This window comes from Camelina sativa, chromosome 1 (genome assembly GCF_030686135.1).
Source record: "Camelina sativa cultivar CO46 ecotype springtype chromosome 1, ASM3068613v1".
Taxonomy (NCBI): Eukaryota; Viridiplantae; Streptophyta; class Magnoliopsida; order Brassicales; family Brassicaceae; genus Camelina; species Camelina sativa.
This window is the reverse complement of record NC_141880.1, coordinates 25423931-25445045: the sequence shown is the minus strand read 5'-3', so window position 1 is coordinate 25445045 and position 21115 is coordinate 25423931. Positions and strand designations below refer to the sequence as shown.

At 34.1% G+C, this 21115-nt stretch overlaps 3 protein-coding genes and 1 long non-coding RNA gene across 12 annotated transcripts; 3 read left to right on the top strand and 1 right to left on the bottom strand.

Annotated features, from left to right (window-relative positions):
* The first annotated feature begins 822 nt into the window (after nt 1-822).
* Nucleotides 823-2207, top strand: LOC147950348 (uncharacterized). Its single transcript, XM_087462297.1, has 2 exons — nt 823-909; nt 992-2207. Exons 1-2 carry the CDS (start codon nt 871-873, stop codon nt 2030-2032), a joined length of 1080 nt encoding a protein of 359 aa, XP_087318423.1. The 5' UTR covers nt 823-870; the 3' UTR covers nt 2033-2207.
* Nucleotides 2208-3958: 1751 nt separating this feature from the next.
* Nucleotides 3959-6937, top strand: LOC104702274 (uncharacterized). Of its 8 annotated transcripts, none has more exons than XR_753965.3 (7): nt 3959-4422; nt 4594-4770; nt 5011-5048; nt 5389-5837; nt 5931-6029; nt 6110-6311; nt 6406-6677. It is a non-coding gene; the product is annotated as an uncharacterized LOC104702274 (long non-coding RNA). The 8 variants fall into 8 exon arrangements; XR_002033232.2 differs by lacking the exon at nt 6406-6677 and adding an exon at nt 6708-6937 and having other exon boundaries at nt 4038-4422; XR_015564091.1 differs by having other exon boundaries at nt 4038-4422; nt 6174-6311.
* A 49-nt stretch (nt 6938-6986) lies between these two features.
* LOC104711048 (uncharacterized) lies at nt 6987-8266 on the bottom strand. Its single transcript, XM_010427721.2, has 3 exons — nt 8207-8266; nt 7422-8122; nt 6987-7329 (listed from the first exon to the last, which is right to left on the bottom strand). Exons 1-3 carry the CDS (start codon nt 8264-8266, stop codon nt 6987-6989), a joined length of 1104 nt encoding a protein of 367 aa, XP_010426023.1.
* Nucleotides 8267-15380: 7114 nt separating this feature from the next.
* Nucleotides 15381-21115, top strand: LOC104711059 (uncharacterized). 2 transcript variants are annotated; one of them, XM_087462155.1, is made up of 7 exons: nt 15381-15707; nt 15928-15974; nt 16062-16147; nt 16235-16358; nt 16614-16706; nt 17597-17669; nt 20014-21115. In XM_087462155.1, exon 7 carries the CDS (start codon nt 20014-20016, stop codon nt 21013-21015), a length of 1002 nt encoding a protein of 333 aa, XP_087318281.1. In that variant the 5' UTR covers nt 15381-15707; nt 15928-15974; nt 16062-16147; nt 16235-16358; nt 16614-16706; nt 17597-17669; the 3' UTR covers nt 21016-21115. The 2 variants fall into 2 exon arrangements, with proteins under 2 accessions (XP_087318281.1, XP_087318271.1); XM_087462145.1 differs by lacking the exon at nt 15381-15707 and having other exon boundaries at nt 17597-19148.

The window sequence follows — 21115 nt, the reverse complement described above, 5'->3', positions numbered from 1 at the left end:
TTTTTTTTATTTTATTTCTGTTGGCAGTTTTAGTACTAGATCAACATGTGATATGTCACATGTGTATATTTTTATGGATATTCAATTTTTTAGATGCCCTCCTCAGAAAATTTGGTCGCTGGTTGGGTAGTTTTACAATTTCAAAGTTACTTTAATTGTGTACCAGGCTTTGTCTATCTCTATCCTATATATATTGTGGTAGCTTTAAAATCCAATCATAAAAAATAAATAATATATATTATATCTTGTTAGAGGTGTAAAAATTTAGAATGTTTACATTATTTTATTTTATAATATTTTTTGTAAAGTTAGAATCGACAAACTGTCAACATTTTATTGATACAGTTAACAAGTGTCACAATGACTAACTTTTGAAACAAATTTTATATAATAAAATATATCTACATAACTATAACTACGAATGGTAGACAAACGTCATCACCTAGTTTTTTTTAAATAAAAAAATTACTTAAATATCCAAACAAATCTGTACAGCTTAAATGTATATTTGGGTTAATGATCCAAACAACTTAGACCTAATCCAAAACCTTAAAACTTGATCTAAATAATACTTGGATTGATTTTGGTATAATATTTCGTAACATTTTTTTAAAAAAAGACTAAACCTAAACCAGACCTTAGAACAAACTAAAGCAAAATATTTTGTATAGAAAATTGTGAATAATAACCTTTTAATAGTTGGGTTTTAAGATTATTGAGTATAAAGGGAAAAAAATTAGTAAATAATGGATTAGCTAGGGTACGGGTTGATAGTTAAAAGGGAGTGTTTCTTGGGCAATTGTATTTTTTAAAAACGAATTCAGGGTTTGTATAAACTTTTCCTATCAGAACAAATTCAAAGTCTTCACAATGTCTATGGTTCTTAGACATCTAAGGAGAGAAGCCCTTGTAAGCTGATCTCTCTCTCTCTCTTTTGGGTTATGCTTTTGTTGGTTTAAGAATTAAGATGCATGATTGTTACTTTTGGCAGGGACGAAACCAAAGCCTTCGGTTCTCATCTTCTTTATCCCACAATCAGCCCTATCTCATCCTCGGCGGCGATTATTGTGGGGTTAGTTTCAAGGGTGATAACGTTGGGCACCTCGAGTACTATGATCCTTGTAAAGGTGAAGTCATGATTTCAGAAAAGATAGTGCCTATGGAGTTTTTGGAGTTAATGGGAAGGATTGGATCATCTCATGGTTGGGTAGCTTCTTTAAACACACGTGATGCTACCATATCTCTCATAGATGATCTTAACCCTACCACATCATTAGATTCATACCCAAAACGTATTTCATTGCCTCCTCTTGTCACTTTGCCGTATTGCCAAACCCAACTTGTCTCTAACGTGGCAATGTCCACTTCTCCTGAACAAGAGGACTGTGTTTTGGCTGTCAAGTTCTTTGGACCTCAACTCAGCTTATGTAAGCCATGTTCCGGTCCGAATTCCAAATGGGTCAACATCAGAACCCCAAATAGCTTTTTCAACTCTCAGGTCATGTACTCCAGAAGAAATCAAATGTTCTGCATGCCCGCTTCTGGAGGCCATTACACGGGATCATGGGATCTCCACAAACATAGGCATAACCCTATATTGAACCAGATGAGGTTACAAAACTTTCCCAAGTTGATGCAACCGGAGTTGGAACTGTTGGATTCATGTTTAAGGAGGGAAGACTTGGTGGAGTCACCCACCGGTGAATCCTTTCTGGTTAAATGGTATGACGGGAGCAGCAATAGTAATTTGGAGAAATCAAAAACCAACAAGCTTTTCTTGGTGTTCAAGATAGACGAGGAAGGAAATGCTTGTTACACTCAAGATATTGGGGATCTTTGCATTTTCTTGTCCAAGTCCGAGCCTTTCTGTCTACCTGCAAGCTTGTACGCTGGCCTCACCCCTAACTCCGTCTATTTCGTTGGCTTCGACGACATAGGAGTTTGCAATCTTGCCACTTCCACCGTCTACCCGATTCCAACCATCAATCCCGACAATTACCTGTCCACGGCAACGTTCTGGCTCCAAAATTAGACTAGCTAGCTACTACTAGGTGTTCATTGCTTATAGATTTTATTACTCTCTTTTTTTTTTTTTTCTGACTTCTTTTCATTTGGTCTGTTTTCTTCCCATGATAATCCCCCATAATGGAATGTAAGAACTGCGTGTTTAATTAGTTAATATATTATGTATGAGCAAATTTTTTAGAGTTTGGATTTTGCAATAGTATGTGCTGCGTGAAATGAGTTTTAAAGGTATATATATATATATATATATATATATATATATATATATATATATATAGTCATATACAGTTTTAGCTAGCGACATTAAGTCTGAGACCACTTTTCTTTGCAAACTCTAAAACTTCACAATCAATCTTATCTTTAAGTGGTTTGAAACCTACAATGTCTTAATATATAATTTAAAATGCTAAGAATGGACATTGATAACATACTCGTCGTTATTATTTGTTGAAGATAGTCTTTGTAAAATTAATGAAGTACATGGATTTGTTCAGGTATATATCTACAACATATATATATATATATATGTCACAGAACATATATAGATCATATATACTTCTTAAATCTTAATAGGTCTTTCCTTTATTAACACCGCATAACATCTTAGCTAGCTAGAATACAGTTTCATTTAAACATCCATGACTACTATTTGGTGCCTTACGTTCGATATCGGGTTGTGGCTTCTGATGGACCCATGAGATGTAAAGAAGTTCAGATGGTGTGTGTGGTGGTGGTGGACCCATGCACCTCATTATAAATATGGTGCTCTTCTGCCATCCTTAACTCTGAACGTGGATCCGTCCTAAACTAGTGATGAACTGATGATACAACTAGAACGGAGAAGGAAAAATTCTTGACATATTTATTATAACGCCGTTGGATATAGTATAATAGTATAACACTAAATACATGTGGAAGCTCCAGCTTTTGGCACAGTTGGTGTAATTTTAAGAGTAGATATGCTCCGATGAGATTTTGTTCTTTGTTTTTATTTTTGGAACGCCAAAAAAAAAACGCTTTAACGTTGTGCAAAAAGAAACATTTTGATAGTTGAGGAGAAAAAAAGTTGTATCGTATAGGTTTTTATTTTATAAAAAGTAAAACCTGAAAAATTCGAAAGTCCAAAATGTCTAATAACTTAAGTAGAAAATAAAATAGAATAGTAGTTTTTATTTTTTGTACTCTTATGATTATGAACATAAATTAAAATTTTTTTTTGGTACTCTTATGATTATACACACACGTGCCGAAATTTTATTTAATTTCTATAGTTTCCGAAACGGAGACAAACACACCAACAAAAATAACGGAATTTTAATTTCAGTTATAATTTATGTATATTAAAATAATTTAAAAAAAAAAAAAAAAAAAAAAAAGTAGAGTTCATCGTCTCTAACCATCGATCGCTCACTGTAACAAACTTTGAATCGAGGGGGAATAAATATCTTAAACCATCATATCTCTCTGTGCCTCTATACTTCTGCATCAATCAATCATCATCATCCATCTAACGATCATGGCAGTGTTGCACCAAGCGAAGAGGGCGTTTCTCAAAGTGTTCGTCGATCAGGGAACCCACACGAAAGCTCTCTTCAAAAGAGCAGCGGAGAAGACGTTGGCGGTTCTGCATGGCAAAAATGCTTCGACTCCTCCGCCAAATATCGTCGTCACCGGTGAGCGATCGTTCAAGTTCACGGTGGGGAGAAAAACCTTCGTCGTCAATGGAACAAATAACAACACGGCATCACTCACCCAGCTGAACTCCCGAGGTGGCAAGGTGTTGGCTTCCTCGAAGAAGTAGCGCCGGCGGCCGGAATGTTACGGAGGAGGAATCGCCGGCTAGTTTTTTAGTTTGTTTTGTTTGTTGTAAGCTTTTTTTTTTTTTTTTTTTTTTCTCATATCATATACATTACTCTATTTTGTAGTAGTCCCCACGCTTCTCCTTTTATATTGTTAAATAAAAAATTACCAAAAAAATACTTTTTAACTCTCTCTCTCTCTCTCTCTCTCTCATCTCCTCAAATCAAAATCTCCGAAATCTCAAGAGTAATTTCATCTGACGGAATCGTTTCCTTCTCCATTTGGCGATTCGCGGAGCTCCCAGAAATCGTTTGCGACTTCTTCTTAGTATCTGATTGCCGGAGCACCGGAACTCGTCCGCTGATCTACATTCCGTAATCGCCGAAATCTGATCGGAGCAACGGCGGCAAGAAGGCGTTACGAAGCGGCCGCGTAGATGGAGACGGAGGAGGAGGGGGAGCATCGTCGGGTCAAACCGTATCGGAGCAAGAAATTCGTCACGGACGGTGGCTGAGTTAGTTAGTTCCGGTACAAAATCGAAGATCGGTTCTAGGAATCGTAGGGCGTCAATTCTCAGGATCGCTTACGTTGCTCATTGTGATATCCCCAGCAAATTTTTCTTATGTTAATAACTACTGATTCTTCTTATGTTAATAATATTAGTATATATTTTGAGCTTCATAGTGCTTTTAATCTATATCGTTAATTACGGAGATACTTGAGTTTATATTTTACTAGTGTAGATTGACATTTGTGATTTGATTTTAGCTTGGGAATCGTGTGGAGACAATGGTGCTACCTATCTTATCTTGAGAGCTTCTTCAACTGCTTTAAACTTCAGATTTCCCAGACCAAGAAGAAGAGTATGAATCAAGGCAGAGAAGAAACCTGAAGCTTCTTAGATCCGGCCAGTTTGTTATTATTATATCCTTTGTGTGCCGTTAAGTAAGTCCTGATAAATTATGAGATTTGTCATTCGGCTTATTGGTTTCCTCTGAATCTTATAATCTATCATATGCCTTTAGAAGAAGAAGTAGATGAACTTATTAAACAAAAACATTCACCTGTCTTGGGTATGACTAAGATGATTCATAAAGTTTGCCTTTCTCTCGGTGCTGTTTAATAATCCGTATGTTACAACTGGTCAAGTGGAGAATGACCTTCTTGTTTGTTTGTTTGTTATAGGCTGGAATGCAAAAGTTGAGGGTTGAAATCGCAGCCAGGTAACATTCACAGTTTCTAAGAATCTGCCTCTTCTTGTCAATGCATCAACGGTTTCTGATTTGTTTGTTTATCTTAGTATATACTTCTCTTCAATCTTTATTTATCAAGTGGCTTAGGCAGACCTGATGGTTCTTTGTTTTTTTATTCTTATTAAATGCAATAAATTTCATTGTCCTGTCATATTCTTTTGATTTTTTTTTTTTTTGTGTTAACGACCCATTGATTGTTCTTTTCATTTTAATGGTTGCTAAACACAAGTGTCTACAAATAATTGATATATAGTTTCGTTAATGACTTCCAGTAATTTGCTGTTCCCTACGTACTATTACAAACATATAGGGTCCCCAGACCATTGAGACATTGCGGGAGGAGCTTTCCACCACTGAAAGGAGAGCTGAAGAGGAGCATTCTCCTCATATTAAGGTTGATAGTCCCAAAAGAAAGGGCACACAACGGGAGTTAGATGATTCTTCATAAATAGATACCTGAAGAAACTGGAATCTGTAGTGCATGTATCTCCGGTTGGTGAAGGGAATGTGGCTCAAGGCGCGGGCGATGAGGCAAAAGTTGGCATTTCAATCAATCTGGAGAAAGAACAGGTAGAGCTGATAAGACGTCCATGAAGATTCAAGATCAACTTGAAGAGGTTTTGTGTGAGTCTCGGGGAAATGAAGATTATAGCAAATGCTACTTGCATTACCACTACTTTGATCTGAGTTTTAAATTTGCTGGTATTTCTGAGAAAATCTGATGAAAGGACAACGAAAGCGGCAGTTCGTGGACAGAAGGTGGTGTTTAGATGAACTCATCTTCTATGTGTTTTCTTCTCTCATCATCATTATATTCGAACTTCAAACAAATAAATAGCAAGTATTACTCAGGCCGAATGTACATCTCTGAATCAAGAGCTGCAAGATATGGAAGCTCGTGCTCGCAAAGGACAAAAGAATTCCCCAGATGAAGCAAACCAAGTGATCCAGGTATGTCACATCAGATTATCGTGCTCTACATCGTGGATCATGTAAACATGCCGTTTATTGAAACACCCCTGATCTAGTAGGAGTATACAGAGCTGGAGAAAAGCTACCGTGAACTAAGAAATTTACTGGTAACGTGGACTCTAGGGCGTACTGATTCTCTGGATCAAAATTGTGTTGCAAAGTTGTCTGCTAGCTTCTGGCTTTGCTGTTTGGATTGAAAGTGAGAAGGCTGCAGCAGAGTTTCAGTTGAAGGAGGAGGTCAAACGTCTACATTAAGCACAGGTACGACGTCGAAGCTCTCTACGGTTCATATATGTACACCTTTTGCTTTCCATGCTACTTACGAGAAAGTTTGTAAACTTGTTGATTCATGTAGAGGTAGAAAGAAGCATCACTGAGCTGTTTTCACCTTCAAAGAGTGTGTACAACCTGGGTTCATAGACCAACCAAACACAACATTTCTAAGATGTAATAAATACACAATAGAACTTTTAAGGATGACTGGACACAGCTTCTGAGTCAAGTAGAACTTTGTGTAGGAGAGTAGCATGACGTACTGCTATAGTCTTTGCCCAGACATATGATGCGTCTAGTAGATGCTATGTTTTTAATCGTGCTAATAGCTATTGCTATGTTTTTTCACAACGATATACATAATGATGTGTATAGTATATGCAGGACAGCTAAAACATGTGGCCGAGTCTAGATTTGGTGGGGGTATTGCTAATAACAATGACATTAGGAAGTTTTAAACGTTGTGACAAAGACAAAGAAAGCTGGATTGGGGTAGCCATGATAAGTAGGAATTCTCCCGGTAAAGATGTAGACAATGCACTTCCCTCCCTCGGTAAGAACCGAGAGTCTGTACAATGTCTAGAATGAATCAAAACAAAACAAGACTTATTATCCCCTGTTTAATTTAAGGAACAAAAAGACAACAACAAAAAAAAAAAAATGCTAGAGAAAAACCGGAGGAATCCAGTACGGGCAAGCAAATACTGAGCCTGGTAAACCTTTGTCACCCAACTCTTGGGTAGTTTTGGTTGCGAGGTCATAAACTCCAAAGCCGTAACCCATGAAATAGATAGAGTTAGGCTTGAGACCAGGGCATGAGCTGGCTTGAACACAAAAAGGCTCATTGTCTCCAAGGAAGATGCATATATCTCCAATGTCCTCTGTGTAACACATGCTTCTTACTCCATCTTTACTTGCCTCTTCCTGTCTGAAGACCATGAACCGGTTTGTCTTATAGTAGATTGTTTCTTTCTCATTGAACACACAAGGCAAGCTCTCCCCATACCTGTAAGCATGAACCAACCAAGATATTTTAGCATTTAACAGTTTTTTTTTTCCCTTAAGAAAAAAGTTGCATATATATATATATATATATACCACTTGACGAGGAAACATTCGCCCGAGGGGGCCTCCAATAAGTGTTCAGTCTTGGCACACGAATCCAATAGCTGCCACTCCGACCGCCAAAACCTAGGAATGTTGTGAAACTGCAACTCGTGGAACTTTGGGTAGTCCCAGTTCTTGGAATGGATATGCCAGGAAGCCAAGAAACGGCTTCCTGGAGCGAGCATATAGAAACTTTTATCTCTCTTGGAATACGTGAGACTCGAGTTGTTGTGGAAGTACTCAAAAGGGGTTACAATGTTAGTCCACTCCGAGTCTCGACCGGGTACACAGAGACTCAACTGAAATCCCATAAACTTGACAGCAATTACACATTCCTCATCCTCTTGGTCAGGATAAGTGGACATTGACACTTTTTTCACGGACTCCAGTTTGTAATCGGGCAGAGGACACATAGGAGGCAGAAGCGTGATCTTAGGGGATGATTTTGATGCTGAAGGGAGAAAGAAGTCGGAGATACGTACAACAGAGCTGTCATTTTGGTCCATGAAAAGTCCCCAACCATGTGATATTCCCTGCAATTCCAACGTATTGAGCTCCTCGGGGAGTGTTTTATCTGAAATTTTGATAGTCTCTTCCTTGACTGGGTCGTACAAGTGGAGCGAATCTTCTTTCAACCAAAAGCCGATAGTCAGATAGGGCGGGGTTTGCGACAACCTAACACTCTGGTTTTTCTACCAACCAAAACAGAACTAGTCAGAGGTCAGTATCCAACAATGAAAAATACAATAGAAACTACAAAACGATCAGTAACTTACGAGAGCATCTTTCGGTTTCTTGAGATTTAGCTTTGAGAGATGTCTGAGAAGTATTGACATTGTCAGGCACGATTTTTTCTCACATAAACCCTAATTTAATTAATCCTTTACGTTATATATTTTATACACAGCACTAACGTGTATATATCAAATACTTCAAATAATAATTTCAACACCCTTACCAAAAAAAATAATTTCAACACTATCCGAATCTAGATTGTGTTGTATAGCAATATATATGTATATCGTGTTGTTTTATATATACTTTTAAGATGTTTCAGAATATTGTATCTTGAGTAATATATATGCATGTGTCTCGTGGACGTCACGTTTTAATTTCTCTCTTTTGCGGGTAGATTTAAATTTATTAGCTCGATCACATGGAGTATATGTAACTTCTGGTTGTCAGCGTTCGGTTCACTCGAAAATGCATACGTGAAATTGGAAAACTTTGCTCAGCTTTTTGTTTGGTCGGGAAATATATATATAGCTTGCTTGGGAAGAGGTGTAAACCAAAGCAAGTAAGTATAGGACTTGGTTCGAGATCTCGAAAAGAGGTGAATGATGTGTAATTATGGGAACCTCTAATTTACGAAATGATACCCTAACAAAGCAAATTAAAACCTAATATATACACTTGAAATCCTTCCAGTGTCCATACACGAAGCTACATTTTGGCAACATTCGAGAACATACAGTGCTTGCAACAGACGCCCTTAAATCATTGCGTGAAAGGTAAAAATATAAATATTCATATTTATAGGAATAGTATTAAAAAAATAAAATAAAACATTTTCTTTTCTATTATATTGTAGTGTCCTAGGTGGAAAATTTTCTGTGCAGTATGCCCATGAAGATACTAGTGTTGAGGACTTTGGTGTGTACCTGAGAAGTTTGAGTTCCGTACCATTAGTGCGTCCTTTGTACATAATATAGGATTGGGAAAACTGCCCAATCCCAAATTATTATCAGCCTCATCGGCTGTATAAAACAATTATTAAGTTTCTTAGAACTAAGAACTTTATATTCCCGGATTTGCAGGATTTGAAAGTCAGGAATATTTCAACGAGACAAAACATGAATTTCTTGAATAGGAGAAGATTGCCATGTTCCATGTAGATACATCAACATGTAACAACCTTTGTTTTATAGTTTATATCAATAATCTCTCTTACAACTTGTCTTTTAGTTTAGTTTTTTTTCTTAGCCACCGAGTTTAGTAGGAGAAGTCATTATTTTTAATAACCACCGAGTTTGAGTTTTGTAGGATGTATATAGGAGAACTAATTATTTTAATAGCCATCGGCCGATTTTAGTATTAATTAGAGAACTGAATTGTTGTTTAATAATCTTTCTCAATCTTAATTTCTTTTAATAATCTTCTTGCAAATAAATATGCTGCCGGCCAAGCTGTAAAAGTGGCACTTCTACGATATGTTTGTAGCAGACTTCCACCTTGTCCCATTCTTTTCGTTTCAGGCCACAAATACTTCACCAAAATTATTTATGCTCTCCAGAAAAAAGGTTTTCAAATGTATATAGCTTACAACAACGAAGCCCAAGGTGAACTTATAGCTCGCGCCACTGAAGCATGGCACTACTATAAATTTTTTGGTATTGAGAGGAAATTAGTCATCGGCCAACCGAAAATAAGGCCAAATAAGAAGAAAGCGAGAAGTCCAGCTAGAGTGCTGAAAGATTTAGCTAGAAAAGCTAAGCGTGATCTTGAGAAGAGCGGTGAAGGTGAAGGCCAGGAAGAGGGTGAAGGTGAAGAAAGTAAGAAAGAGGGTGAAGGTGAAGAAGGTAAGAAAGAGGGTGAAAAATTGTAGCAAATTAGCTACAAATTTGCAACAAATTTAATTAAGTCAAATTGTTTCAATTTTGTTTCGGATATATTGTAACAATTTTGTTGCAACATTATTGTGATGATTTGTTATAAAAATCTATTAACTACATGATGTTAAACTAGATAATTATATTAAACTAGATAACTACATGATGTTAAATCAATTTTAACTAAATGATGTTAAATTAGATAACTATAACATCACTTATAATTAATTGATGTTATGTCATACATATTTGCTTCATTTTGTAAATAAACAACTTAAAAAGACATCATTTACTTGTGTGAAACAATTTAAATGATACAATATATCTATTAGTGTATTTACCTTGTAACTACAGGCTACAAAAAGCCACTAGATTTCCGTAGCTAATTGCCACAACTTGATACAATATATGTCATCGCAAATACCCATGACTTGTTCTTATTAATAACAAATTAAATTGGTAACAAACATTTTTAATTACACATATATGAATTAGATTGGATTCCTGTCGTTGCTGGCTTCTATTTGAGGATCAACAAATTTGCTAAAGTGAGGACTAGTTGGTGTCTTTTTCATATGCCGATATGTTTAGATAGTTACTTAGTTTAAGGTTAAGCCGAGTATACCTATAGATTATATATAAATAATCATAGTTGATTGTTGAGTGTATAATAACAATATATATAATAATTTTTTACTAAACAAAATGTAGTGAACAAGCATTAGTGATACGATTTGTTATAAAAATCTATTAACTACACTATGTTAAACTAGATAATTATATTAAACTAGATAACTACATGATGTTAAATCAATTTTAACTAAATGATGTTAAATTAGATAACTATAACATCACTTATAATTAATTGATGTTATGTCATATATATTTGCTTCATTTGTAAACAAACAAATTAAAAATACATCATTTACTTGTGTGATACAATATAAATGATGCAATACATCTAATTATTTGTAGTGTATTTACCTTGTAACTACAAGCTACAAAAAAGCCACTAGATTTCCGTAAGTTATGAACAACTATATTTGTAGCTAATTGCCACAACTTGATACAATATATGTCATGGCAAATACCCACGACTTGTTCTTATTAACAACAAATTAAATTGGTAACAAATATTTTTAATTACTAACAAAATGTGTCGTGGCTTGTTGAAAATTACCCAATATGCTTAAGATAGTGGCAAAATGGTATAAAATTTTGAAGAAAATAGCTATTAATTTGTAGTAAATAGCTATTAATATGGTATAAACATATTTTTATAAAATTTGTTAATCGTAACTTAATTTGTAATAATTAGTTGCTAATTATGTTGTGATAATTAACTACAAATAAGTAACACATATATGTGTAACAAATATACTCACTATTTATGTATCATAACAAAATTTGTAGTAATTAGTTCTAATAGTTCTCACTAATTAGCGTAGAAATACTTATAGTGACCAAAATGTTAAAAGCAACCAAGAAGCAAACTTGTAATTACACTACAAAAATCATGTAATGATATTAGGATTATAACTATAAGATCATTTATTATGAATGAAGTTCAACTAGGGATCGACCCGCAAATACGTGCGGAGTTAATTTATAAAAACTAATTTTGATAATCGGTTTGTGAACATACTTTTCTTAGGAATTATATTAATTTGTTTTAATTCGACTTAGACAAAAAAAATAATCAGATTAATTTTTGTTATCAATAAAGATAACTACACTAAGATATAGAAAGAGAAATGTTGTAAGTTTACTCAGGATAAAAGAACCCGTTCCGTCCTATCATAATGGATATATAACCATTAAAACGATTAAACCTCATTAAAGACAAACAAAAATATTTTAAGGGTGAAAATAATTCATGTTTCCTTTCTTCATTTCTCATGTGTCTTATACGCGTTCTCAAATGTATTTCGCATGAAACATTGCATTTCTAATATGAGATATTTCTGATATGGGAAACATTTTGTATTCCTTAAAAATGGAATGGAACGAAAACAAAAATTCCTGAAATTGATTAAATCCTGTTTCGGACAAAAACAATATAATATACAGTATACTGCATAGTATATTTATATACCATATGTCATAGTAAAAATATCACAAAACTAATGACTTCTTTTTTCTTATTAATTTATATTTTGTTTATTTATATAATATTACATTTCTTTTAGTTTTTTAAACTATTAAAAAATATCATTTAATGTATTTTATTTTTATAATTTTTATCGCTTTATGTTCGATAAACTGGAAGAAAAAATATGTTACTTATAAGATTGCAATCGCTAATTTATTTAGTTGTAACATGTTTGATATATGTTATTTTTTGCAAATATATGTTTCCATTCCGTTCTTTCTCCTTTCATCCGATCCGTACTTCCATCTTGTCCATGTTCATCAAATTCATATTCTCATCTTATTCCCTTAAACTCAGGTTTGTGAAATTATCACACAATCACATAACAATTTGATTTAAAATAAAATAATAAATACTTTTGTTAACAAAATAATGTATTTTATGAAATACAGTAATATATTTGATTTGGATAATATATTAAATATATTTTATTTTACTCAATTTAATTTGGATTAGTAATATATACTAATAATGATAATAACTACCCATTGTAAAATAGAATATTTTATAATATTTTTAAAAATATATTTTATTTTATAGAATTAAAATTTAGTGATATATATTTTTAAAAGTTTAGTGACAATTAAAAAAATAGAAAATAAATTACTTTTGGCTATCTCTCCTCTCTTCTTTCTTTCACCCACCCGCTCGATCCCTGTCTTGTTCCCTCTTAACTTTCACATTTCATCGTTGTAATTTCGTTCCCTCGCTTTAAATCTTCAGTCTCTGTCTCGATCTATCAATCTTAGTCTCGATCTATTATCAATCTCCATTATTGTTCTTTCTCAATCTTTGTGTTGTTCTTTGTTCTCTGTCTGACTGTCTCGTTCTCCCACTCTCAATCTCATTCCCTCTTCTTAATTATCGTTATCTTCATCTTTATAAATCAAATAGTAGTGGTCGAATTTGACATATAAGGTGGCATTGTATTTGAGTTTTTTGATTTGCACATATTTAAGGTTTTAGTTTACATAATTTGGCATTAATCCATCAATTATTTTTCTATTTTGCAGGAAGAGCTCAGTGAACTTTCACTCAAAGGTATTCCAATCTCAGTTTTGGGTTTCGGCTTAGGAAATACAGATGGCGCTAAAATTGGAAAATGGGTGTTGTTGAGTTTCAACGACATTGCCAGAGAAAACCGAGGTCGCAGAGGATACGAAGGTTTTTAGTCTTAGAGAGACTCATCCACACTCTACAGGTAGTGAGTAGTGTGGTGGGTCAAAACTATGGGGTCGAATTTGTGAAAGATCAAAACATAAAAGGACCGAATAAAGCCCATTTGTTTTTAAAGCAAACTAACCCAAATCTCATTTATATATACAGATTAGTTTGGATATTAAGTTTTTATTTTTGAAAAAATGACAGTAATGTATTATTACCAAATACATTAACAAATTTACAATCTAAAATTTATTTTAGTTTGGTCACAACTCACAATCTAACAAAATTTCTCCGCTGAAGGTAGACATTATTATTGTCAATTTTTTTTAGTTATTAAATTAATTAAACTGCAATGATATTTTATGTAATAGTATATCACATGATTACAAGGTTAAATAAGTATATAAAGATTTCCAAACTAATATGTATAACTTAAATTAGATTTGGGTTAGTTTGGTTAACTGTTTTATGATCCAAACAACTTCTACATGATCTAAACCGTTAAAACTTAATCTAAATTATATTTGGATTAATTTTGGTACAATATTTCTTAACATCCAATAAAAAAAATTAAACCCAAACCAAATTTTTGAACAAATCAAAGAATTTTTTTTTTTATAACAAATTGTGAATAATGTAAATTTTTAATTTACATAGTAAAAGCAAAAATAGTTGGATTAATATTAAGTATTGAAAAATAATAATAATAAATGGATTAGGTTATGTGTTAAATATTTTTATAACAACTATCACAAATATTCATTAATTCAACTGAACTCCGTAGGAGGTAAGGTTTTAGTCTTGTCGAAGAAATAGCGACTGCGAGAAAATTTCGGACGAGATGAACGAAAGAATCTCCGGAGGTTTTAATTTGTTTTGTTTGTTTGCACTTTTTAATATCATATATTTGTAGTCCCACGTTTTTCTTTATATTGTGAAATAAAATAAAATACCAAAAATATGAATTCTCTCCCATCTCCTTAGATCAAAATCACCGATATCTACAAAATCTAAAATCTGAGTGTAATTTCTTTGGTTTGTTCTAGGATTTGGTTTAGGTTTACTTTTTTTTTATGTTAAGAAATAGTGTACCAAAATCAGTCAAATTATAATTTAGATCAAGTTTTAAGGTTTTTAGATCAGGTCTAAGTTGTTTGGATAAAAAAAAAATTAACAAAAATTGACTCGTTCATGTTGGCAAACAAATGATTTATGATGCACTGTACCGTGCATAGATATATAAGTTGTTGCATGTAAGTAGCTTAACCGAATGTCATTTTGAGATTTTTTACAGAAAAAAACTTATGATTTAAATAATAAAGTGATTGAAATTTTAAATTCAATAAAAAAGGATTTTTTGGATCAAGATACTTAATTAAACAGTGAACCAAAATGATACTCTCTCTCACACAAAATTGCCATTTTAAGATCTTATTATTTTGTTTGATTTTGTTTCACAAAGAGTGTTGTTTTATACTTTCAACTAGGTTTGAACCCGCGGTACACCGCGAGACGATTTATTATTATTTTTAAAATTTTGAAAACTAATTAAGTCAAATTGATAGATTTATATATATTAAAGTAAGTTCCAACATTTTTAAAAATATTTAGTTTTACTAAGGATGTAAAATGGCTTAATAGTATATTTTTCAGTAGACTAATTTAAAGTGTATAGTGTTTTAGATATAAATATATATTATTCGTTTCGTAAGTGATATGTTTAAATTATGTAACACATTATTGTAGTCAACACAATTTTAAATTATAATTTTATTTTATTAAATTTAATTTTGTTATAATTTTATTAACTAATCATCTCTATACTTTTAAAAACATGTAATTGCTATTGATATCTTGATTTCGAAATAATAGTGATCATATATTGATGTTTATGAGAAAATATTAACATGTATATCTATTGGATTACGTTTAAATTCCATTTCATATTGGGCCAGATTAGGCCTATTTATATGAAGAATTTGAAGGGTCTGCTTTTTGTTTTCTTTTTTTTTCCAAATGTAAACTGACAATTTTTGTCTGGAATCTAGATAGGAAACGACACTTTCCTTTTTTTTTTCTTTTTTTTTCTTAAAGCTGAACATCTCCGATCAATCAACTTCGTCAAGCTTTCCATGTTGATTCCAGAAAATTAGTTCTCTATTTCAATCTGTATCCTTTTAATCTTTCCATAAATCTGTTTTTTGGAGAGCTATTCAAGGGTCAAATAACGATTGTTGTAAAAAAGTGGTGCTTTTCCATTTTGTTTTAATCAGCTATCTATCAGCAATTAATCAAGTGAGGTATGATTTTTTCTTTAAATTAGTTTACTCCTTCAAGCAATCGATCATCTGGGTAAGATGCTTCTAAATCTTTATGTAACATTTGTACTTGTATGATTTCTACTATATGGGTGAAGATCTAATCCTCTGGATTTTTTACTTGATGATGTTATAAATTTTGTTTAATCCCGATTAATAGTAGGATGTATAATACAGAAAATCGTTTATATCGTTTACGACCAATCTAAGAGCCTTAGTCAATCTGAAATTGTGTTGATTTTTTCATGTAACAGAGACAACATCTGCCCAATACTCGTAGTATATACCAATCATATCACGGGTATAGCTTTCATTATGTAATTAGCACTTCAAGATTCAAATAAGTAATCTATGGTGTTACTAACTTTTTGTTGTCTTTCTAATTCAGGGGAATCATCGATTGTTACAGATAAAAATTACAATCAGATCGGTTTATGTTATATCCTGAAAGATCGAATTTCTGGAAACGATCAGGTTATATTCTCCGTCATTGATCGTTTGTTTCCTTCTGCTTTAGTGGTTGTGTGTGGCTTTTCACATATTTTTTTAAGGCTCTAGCAGGTAAAATTTGCCTATACACCTACTGGAAACTTCAGCCTTCGAGACTTTCATCACGCTGTTAACATCTTGCCTTTGGATGCATTTGTACCTGAGATCGATGAATCGGGAGCCATGTCTTGCGGAGGTCTCTCTCTGTATTCATCGATTTATCTCTGTTTTTTTTAATAGTTTCCTGGTTAACTTGATGATCGTTGATCGTACTGAATTGTTTATAGATTCATAATTTCTAAGAATATTGCTAATTTTTTATCAATATTGCTAATTTATTATTAATAGGTCTCTCTCTATATTCGAAAAATATTGCTAATTTCTCCCCCCCCCCTCCAATGTAATTGATTTTGTCTACTGAAATACTAACTGCCTGCTATATTCTTTGTAGGTGACCTGTTTGACATCACATAATATTGCTGAGCAAAATTCTAGGAAGATTCATCATGATTGACAAAATTCGTTTCGACCTTAGTTTTGAAAGGTTAGTTTTCTAGAACTCTAACTACTGCATTATTATATACATGAATTTACTTAACATGAATAAAACTATGAAAACTTTATTATGATAAGATTTGATTCCATAATGTAAATCCAATAGAAATAATAAAAAACTGGAAACGTTTTTAAGCAGTTTCATGAACCTGTAGCCAAACATGGTTCCTTGTATGAGTCGGTAGAGCACGATATGGTAACTCCTAAAATCTTTTCCACTTGTTGGTCCCTTCAAAAACCTAAAAAGAATTTTACATAACATACAAATATTATATAGAGATATTTCCGAATAATATATAGATATAAATATAGATATATTGCTTGTCAATATTTTTTAAAAATATTGAGAATTCACCATCCATCATTATTTTCAAAGATTCTGAAATATTTCTTTGAAGACAACATTCATTGTTTGCGTTTTTGGGCTCCCCTTCTTTATCCACTATAAGAACTCTTAAACCCTTTTTAGATGTAACCCTTGACAACGCTACGTATAGCTGTCCATGAGAGAACACTGGTCGAGGAAGAAACAATCTAACTTCTTCTAGTGATTGTCCTTGACTCTTGTTTATAGTCATTGCAAAAGCCACAACCAATAGAAATTGCCTTCTCCTCATCCTGAAAGGCAATTTAGTGTCTGATGGTTTTATCATGACTTTTGGAATCAAAACTTTGTCTCCAAGTCTATCCCCTGTAATAACGCAAGCTTCTAGAACATTGTTCCCCATCTGAGTAATCTGCTGTTTTGCAAATAGGATCCATCCAAATAGGAACAGGTTGATAACTTTTCTCTGTTGTTATTGACTGAACCAAAACTTTGTCGGATTGTTATTGGTGAGAAATTATTGTTTTGATCTTCAAGATTTTCTTTTCCTGCAGGACAGAATTGCATTGCCAGAAGAGTGACAATCTTTTATGATACACAATTCTCATACAAAATAAAAGATTTGAGGTAAACACCAATTCTCATGTGTACCTATTTTTTTTGGAGTACCCCTGTTTCCTGTTGGATAGATTGATTCTTCTAGATGAACAGGAGATAATTTAGTTAAATCTGTAAAAAGCCTTCCAAAAATCCCTTTCACATTGACACTATCAACTTTTTCTTGAGTAGCATGAGAATTCTCATTCACGAACACATTATCACTGGTAGTAGGCTCAGTAGGACACTTCCTCTTACTCTGTCGATTTCCACAATCAAATCCATTTCCTGACAAATCTCTCTTATTCCTCATCCGTCACTTTCTTTTTCTTGCTATCTATCTCATTAAAAATAGTTGAAGGAATAACTAACAAATCCTATATGCATTTTGAACGTAAATGAAGGAATAATTTTCTGTAATTGAGGATCGATGTAGACATAAATAAAATCATAGTATGGAAAGATTTTCGCTGTCTTGTTAGTGATTTTCTTGTTTCTGAAATGGTAATAATATTTTCATTTAAGTTATTTAATGTATCATATATTTAAGAGTATCCCATTTTTTCTTTAGACTATATTGATACGAATATGGTATAGTATTTATTTGAGAAAATTCATCAAATTTTTTGTAGATATTGTAAGGTACAATTTTCTCATATTAAACGTAAGCCTATATTTTCATTATCATATACACCTACGAAATTATCCAGATAAAATATTATTATTATGCTTTTATTGTTGTAAAACACTTGTGGACTCTATAGACCGGCCCGCTCACAGTCCGTTAGGACATGGCCTTTTGGCCCATGTACCGGTCCGCGCATGTACGGCCCATCGGCTATTGCTTTACGGCCCATGGCCATTGCTTTACGGCCCATGGCCTATCCTATGTACTCGTTTGGTTTATGGGCTTTAGCCTTTGTACTCCTATTATATATACTTGTAAACCTCGACATTCATCAATAAGACTAAGAGATTTCGCTCCCTAAATCCTCTAGTTTACAACACGTTATCAGCACGATAGCCTCTAACCCTAAACCCTAAAAGCAGCCGCCGCTTCCCAAACCCTAAAAACCTAAGACAGCCGCCGATCTTCTTCTCTCTTTCACAAACCCTAAACCATCTTCGTTCTTGCTTCCATCCAAGATCAAACACCTTTCTGTTCGAAGATCTCCTTGTTCACGAGCATACCTTAAGCTCGTGATCAAGCTTCTATCGACAGCTTGATCGAGGTTCGTGGTCCGTGTTCGGGGGTGAGTTCGTGTGTTCGTGGTTCGTGATTCCGGACGAGAGAAGTACAAAGCGGTTCGTGGGAAGCTGTTCGTGATCCGCGGAAGCAGTTCGTTGTTCTGTTCGCGGAAGCTGTTCGTTGTTCTGTTCGTGATCCAGTTCGTGGTTCCGTTCGCGATCCGGTTCGTGGTTCTGTTCGTGGTCCGTGAGCGAGAGAGAGTTAAAACCGAGGTCTGTTAGCTCCCGGTCCATATCCAGTCAGATCCAAATCGGTGAAAGGTAAAAACATGGCCGAACCCTCTTAAAACCCTATGATCCGAATTTGGACTTAAACATACAGAACCCTAAAACAAACAAGTACACAACCAACAAAGTTTAAGATCTCTAAAACCTAAAACTTAAAAATCGGTTGGTGTTTAGGTTGTTAGATTCCTTGAGAATTAAAACCAATTATATTATGAATTATATTTGGTTGTTTGCTGCTTGTTGTGATGCATAAGAACCTAGAAATATTATGTTGGTTAAAGATGTTCTAGGATATTAAAAACTGGATCATTCATGCATCATATTGAAATCGGTCCATGTATAAAGATAGGATCTATTCAAGCATAAATTGTTCATGTAAATTTCGGCTGCATGAATCATGTTCTAGGATTGTTAAAACTCAAAAACCGAATTTGATAAACTTGTGTTAAGGGTGAATCCGATTAAGCTTTTAGTAAAATTGTTAATTTTCTAAAACTAAAACTTTTGAAATCGGAAATTAAAACATTGGTTAGGATAAATTCCTAATTAATTTAGTAGTTATCTAAAACACCCTAAAAACAATATTTACTAAATCCTAGATTAAAAGGAAATTTAAGAAAAAGGAAATCCTATCTAGAAATAAGGAATTTGTTGCATGCATACATATTTAATTTTGTTGTCTTTGCATGCATGAATTTAAACCATATGAAATCTATAATAGGCAAGGGCATGTTTCGGTCTCAAATACCGCATGGCCCAAGGTATGTTTCGGTCTTAAATACCGCATGGCCCAAGGCATGTTTCGGTCTCAAATACCGCATGACCTGAATAAATATTTGTTGCATGATTCGATCTTAAATATCGCATGCTAACTATCGGTTGTCTATATTATATGCAGATGGCAAACCTCAAAAGCCTAGACTATCCCATCTTGCAAGCTTCTGGAAAGAACTACTTGGAATGGGTGAAAGACACCGTAATCCACCTAAGGTCAAATCGCCTAGCTGGTTGCATTGATGAGGAAGTTGAGAGCACTGACAAGAAAAAGAACAAGTGTCTCCAACATATGCACCATCACATTGCGGAGAGTCTCAAGAGCCAGTACCTCTTTATAGACAATCCACTCGCTATTTGGACACAGCTTAAACGCCGTTACGGGCACCAAAAGACGGTGCTCCTTCCAAAGGCCGAGTTCGATTGGAAAAACCTAAGGATCCAGGATTACAAATCCGTGGAGGAGTATAACTCTGAGCTTTTTAGGATTGTCTCACTCCTTAGGTTATGTGGAAAAGAGGTGACTGAAAGGGAGCTGATAGAAAAGACCTTGTCTACTTTCAGCCCTAACAATAGAGTTCTTCAGCAACAGTATCGGCATCAAGGCTTTGCCGATTATGGGGCACTCATTGAATGTTTACTGCTAGCTGAGCAGAATGATGAGTTGTTGCTGATGAACAGTGCTATGAGACCTCCCGGTACAGCTCCATTACCGGAAGCAAGTAAGGTTGATTTGGGAAAGAAAACTACAATGGAGTCTAAGGAGCCAAAAGTGTCCCATGAGACCAACTACGTCCACAGAGAAAGACACTACGGCCAAGGCCGTGGTGGCAGAGGACGTAGTGGCCGTGGCGGACAGGCCGGCCGAGGAGGCCGCGGACGTGGTGGTAAGGGCCGTATGTCCTTTAAACCACATACCAAGGTCAAATCGGTCTGCCACAGATGTGGTATGTCAAACCACTGGTCCAAGACTTGTAGAACTCCCAAACACCTCATTGATGCATACCAAGAAGTTCTAAAGAAAAATCCGGAAGCCAACTATGCGTACATCGATGATGAAGGAGACTTCGATCATGAGAATGACGACTTGCTAGAGACTTCCGATTGCCTTCATATGGATAATTGATTTTCGTTTTAATGTGGTTTAATTTCAATGCTTTTATGCTTTATTTTCCTTTATTGTATTGGATGATTATTTTAATTTAAATGCAATGGTTCTTTTATTT

Bases quoted from the DNA above. Each gene is read 5' to 3' on its own strand.
- LOC104711048 (XM_010427721.2), bottom strand. From the start codon at position 8,266: ATGTCAATACTTCTCAGACATCTCTCAAAGCTAAATCTCAAGAAACCG. The intron at 8,123-8,206 runs GTAAGTTACTGA...TTTGGTTGGTAG, and splicing joins AGAAACCGAAAGATGCTCTC to AAAAACCAGAGTGTTAGGTT. The intron at 7,330-7,421 runs GTATATATATAT...TCATGCTTACAG, and splicing joins GAATGTTTCCTCGTCAAGTG to GTATGGGGAGAGCTTGCCTT.
- LOC104711059 (XM_087462155.1), top strand. From the start codon at position 20,014: ATGGCAAACCTCAAAAGCCTAGACTATCCCATCTTGCAAGCTTCTGGA.
- LOC147950348 (XM_087462297.1), top strand. From the start codon at position 871: ATGTCTATGGTTCTTAGACATCTAAGGAGAGAAGCCCTT. The intron at 910-991 runs GTAAGCTGATCT...TACTTTTGGCAG, and splicing joins ATCTAAGGAGAGAAGCCCTT to GGACGAAACCAAAGCCTTCG.